Source organism: Etheostoma cragini, chromosome 16 (genome assembly GCF_013103735.1).
Source record: "Etheostoma cragini isolate CJK2018 chromosome 16, CSU_Ecrag_1.0, whole genome shotgun sequence".
NCBI lineage: Eukaryota > Metazoa > Chordata > Actinopteri > Perciformes > Percidae > Etheostoma > Etheostoma cragini.
The window spans coordinates 23,617,887-23,622,066 of NC_048422.1; the positions used below are offsets into that span (position 1 = coordinate 23,617,887).

At 41.7% G+C, this 4,180-nt stretch overlaps 2 protein-coding genes across 2 annotated transcripts in view; one reads left to right on the forward strand and one right to left on the reverse strand.

Annotated features, from left to right (window-relative positions):
- Nucleotides 1-512: 512 nt before the first annotated feature.
- Nucleotides 513-4,180, reverse strand: part of LOC117959185 (dual specificity protein phosphatase 26) — a 26,564-nt gene continuing 22,896 nt past the window's right edge. Inside the window, exon 6 of the mRNA XM_034896186.1 lies at nt 513-526. The gene's annotated coding sequence lies outside the window, so the exon portion shown is untranslated. The remainder of the gene's footprint in view (nt 527-4,180) is intronic.
- The window catches only part of LOC117959730 (homeobox protein vex1-like), a 2,716-nt gene continuing 680 nt past the window's right edge, over nt 2,145-4,180 (forward strand). Inside the window, exons 1-2 of the mRNA XM_034897008.1 lie at nt 2,145-2,557; nt 3,704-3,957. Coding sequence (XP_034752899.1) covers nt 2,305-2,557; nt 3,704-3,957 — 507 coding nt within the window. The 5' untranslated portion in view covers nt 2,145-2,304. The remainder of the gene's footprint in view (nt 2,558-3,703; nt 3,958-4,180) is intronic.

Genomic DNA, 4,180 nt, shown 5'->3' on the forward strand with positions numbered 1-4,180 from the left:
TCCTCCTCCTCCTCTCCTCCTCCTCTCCTCCTCCTCCTCTCCTCCGTCTCGGGTCCTTCCGGGCTGCTGGTGACGGTGATGACGATGAGGATGATGATGGCTGTGAGCCACTTCACCGGGCGGATCATCGTCTTCAGGTCGTTATCCGGCTCTTTAACCTTCCACCCAGATCCCCTTTTCAGCCTTGAGAGGTTTAAGATGATTTAAGGAGAGATTATCCACGTTTTCTTTACAGGTACTTCCAAGGTACTCTTACTTAAGTAAACGATCTGAGTACTTCTTTACCCCCCGTTTAAATATATATAGGCTTTGGGATATTTTGTGAGAATATGCATGGGAGTGTTTGGTACTTCAGCAGACTTCCTAAAAGATATTCACTCAGGTACTTGTACTTTTCTTGAGTAGTTTAATTTGAAGCTGCTTTATAATTTAACTCCATTTCTGGCTCCATAACAAGTACTTTTGATACTTTAAGTAAATTTAGCTGATTTTGAACTACTTTTACTTTTAACAGGGTATTTTAAAACTTGGGGTATTGCTACTTTTACAGTTCTTAACTTTTACTTCTGCCTCAGAGGCTCAAAGTACTCCTATATTTAAAGACTTTAAAGTACTTTAAATGTGTTTTTTTGTGTTCTTTTTTGAGTTTATAACGTCTTAATTTCTTCATGATCTTTCCTTAACTTCTATAAATGTCTGTTTCTTGTTAATCTTATAATACTCCACTAAAAAAGTCTCACATTTCTTGTGATTCTTGATCGTCGTAGGATCAAATTACTCAAATCCTGATCAATTAAATATAAATAGACCTGTCTGTTGTTAAATCTCCGTTCCCATCCTGTCATATCAGGGACCTTTCCTTTAATCTGGGATCATCCAGGGATTAGCCACCCCCGGCACATTAAGCCACTCAGGACCTTAAAGGCTCAGTTACGTGTCATTTTTAAGTAATGAGTGTAAATGATGAGCTGTGGAGCACTCAGTGGAAAAGAGCCTCAAAGTCTGATTAATGAAAGGTTGTCGTGGGTGAAGTCGCAGATAACTAATGATTATTTTATCATCAATTAATCTGACGACAAACGGTGGGAACATAATCCTCGTCACAGTTTCCCAAAGCCTAGCAGGGTTCAACGAAACGGGTCGCCTGATGGCCCGGGGCAATTAAACGCCATTTTGCTTTCACTTTTTTTCTAACATATTTTTTTGGGACGTTTTTTTATTTGATGTCTTTCTTTACATTTTTCACGCTGTTTGACGTTTTTATGGGGTTTTTAAAACGCTTTTTGGACGTTTAAAAAAACAGATTTGTGACCTTTTTCCTCAGGTAAAAACAGGCCAGTGAAACTTAACTTAATGCAATTGCATGTGTGTGTTTATATTTTTTATTTTTTTCTCGTGCCCAACCAGACAAGTGCAAAAAAGAATGAAAAAACGGGTCAGTCTTTAACATATCAGCTTTATATTTTGGAAATGCCTGATACAATTTCCCAAAATGCAAGCTACTTTATTCACCTTTCTCTGTCGGTCCGAATATATACAGTATATAAGACTTTCTAACTGCCATCAAAGCAAGATCTAGCACATAGTTTCATATTTATTCCACTTCTGGGACATATTATTCAAGTCAAAGTGACATCTTGAGATTTGGGAATTTTTAGCTAAATCATTTTTTTTTAAAACCTGAAAATATAGATTTTTTTGGGTGGGTTTGGGGGGGGGCTCTTTTCACCTCTGAGTAGAATCTTGTGATCTTCTCAAATCTGGCTTTTGGAAAGTCAGATTTCCTTTTTTAATTTCTTTTTTCTTTTTTTTTTAAATCCAGATAACGACAGACAACAGAAGAAATGTGAAGACAAGACAGTAGAATCCAACTGAAACTGTCAAAGAGACGGGGGGGGGTATTTATTTACAGTGGAGGAGATGCAGACAGTTTGGGGTGAGGTGTGTGTCTGTTATCTTTTTTCAGAGGAGGCAGGAAGGGGGGGTGGGGGTGGGGGGGGGGGTTGGGGGGTCCTCCCAGACTCACTGGAGCCTGGTTCTAACAGCCTCATTGAGACTGAATGAGACGTCTTAATTACTCCAGTTGTGAAAACTAAAGGAGGGGAGGGAGGATGCGTGCTTTGATCTTGGGAGGACTGAGGGAGTCCGATGCCTCCTATATATACAGACAAGCTGCGACAAAGGGGGGGCAGTCAAAATCTCTCAGGACCAGGACAGACCAGCACAGCTTCCCCTGCACTCTGGACTCCACTTTTAAACTCCCCAAACTAAAGGATTTACTTCTTTCCAGGACAAAAACCAGCCATGAGGGGATGCTTTTCCATCGAGTGGATGGCCCAGAGCAGCCAGCAGCCCGCGGGGACGGAGACCGCCTCGGCCTCTGGACCGGGACCGGGACCGGGACCCGCCGCCTGTGGGACGTACGCAGAGAGTCTGCCGGGTTTTTACTGCAGACAGAAGTGTGGAAATGGAGCCCAGCAGAAGGAAACCCAGATCCAGGACCTCGATGCGTTCAGCCCGAGACCCCGGCAGCACCGGGCCTCTCTTAAAGACCCAGGTAGGTTCAGTCCAGTCACGGAGACTAAAGTACTTACTCGAGTACTTGCATACTTTGCTCGGGTATTCCCATTTTATACATCTGTTACACTGAAAGCTTTAGTTTCTTTACAAATTCATATCCTAAGTACACACTGTATGATCAGCTTGAAAAATACATAACTTTGCAACACTTTGAGTATCTACGAGAACATTCAAGTGTGTATTAATACGCAGTATTTGTCAACAAAGTAGAACTCACATGAAAAGATTTATTACTATATTCTAACAACTTCACAAGCAGGGCTTTTACTTGGAGTAGTGTGTCTTTAAATACTGGCAATACACTTGCAAATACATATGCTAAAGTAGTATTTTATAATACTTTATTTTCATGGTACTTTCCACTTCCACTGCAGCTTTAGGTACTTTATAAATGAAGTGGCTTTACGCACAAAAACATTAGAGGAACTTCTGAAATCTGATGTTTTACGGCTGAAACAGTCAGTTAATCAACGGGTATTATATTAACAGAAATACTCGTTTAGGTTGGAGCTTTTAATCAAAAGATCTCATTTTAACAAACCAATCGATTGATAATCAGCAGATGGATCCAGAATGAAAATAATCATCAGTTAATACTTCAAAAGTGAGTTTCAGCTTAACTAACTCCAACGGTACATCTCTGCTTTAACACTAACGCTGAGTAATAAGAATCTAATGATTGAATATATAACAGTATATATAACAGTATTACACTCACGGGGGACATTGGGTATACTTCTAAGACTTTAACTCCAGTTTCCTGATTTTACTTATAGAATAGAACAGAATAGAATAAAAAGCCTTTATTGTCATTATACACAAGTACACAGTACCAGTGCAATGAGATTGAAGCAATCCTTTTACAGTGTTGACACAAAATATAACATAAGAATATAAAATATCAAAAATATCAAAAGTCAAACATTTAAATGTATAATGTAGGTGGTGCAGAGAATAAAAAGAGGTGGGGGGGGGGCTGCTGCAGTCCGGGGAGCAGCTGCAGCAGTAACACTTTGAATGCAGGACTTCTACTGTGTCACTGTGTTTTTTACAGTGTGGTATTAGTACTTACTTCAGAAAAGGGTCTAAAAACGTGCTTTTTTTGTCTTCTTTCCTCTCGCAGCGACTGAGGCGGGTTTCAGCAGCGGGACCGAGGAGGAGACGTCCGGCTACGAGAGCGAGGAGGGTCAGTCCCTCTCCCCCCCGGCCCCCGCCGACTGCCCCTCCCCCCCATCGCCTGCGTCGGGGCGGAGGCCTCGGACGGCGTTCACGGCGGAGCAGATCAGCAGTCTGGAGAAAGCCTTCAAGAGGAACGCTTACCTGGGGACGCAGGACAAGGCCGACCTCTGCAGGAAGCTCAGTCTGTCGGACAAACAGGTAAATCCACTAAATGTCTTAAAGACCAGAATCAGGATGGGGGGGGACGGCTGGAGACATCACATCTGGCATCTGGGTTTTTATTGGACTCTGTTAAGCAAACTTCCTTTCTGCGATTAAAAACCTTCACATGACGGTATTATAACCCTCATGTTGTCTTCATGTTGTCTTCATGTTGTCTTCATGTTGTCCTCATGTTGTCTTCATGTTGTCCTCATGTTGT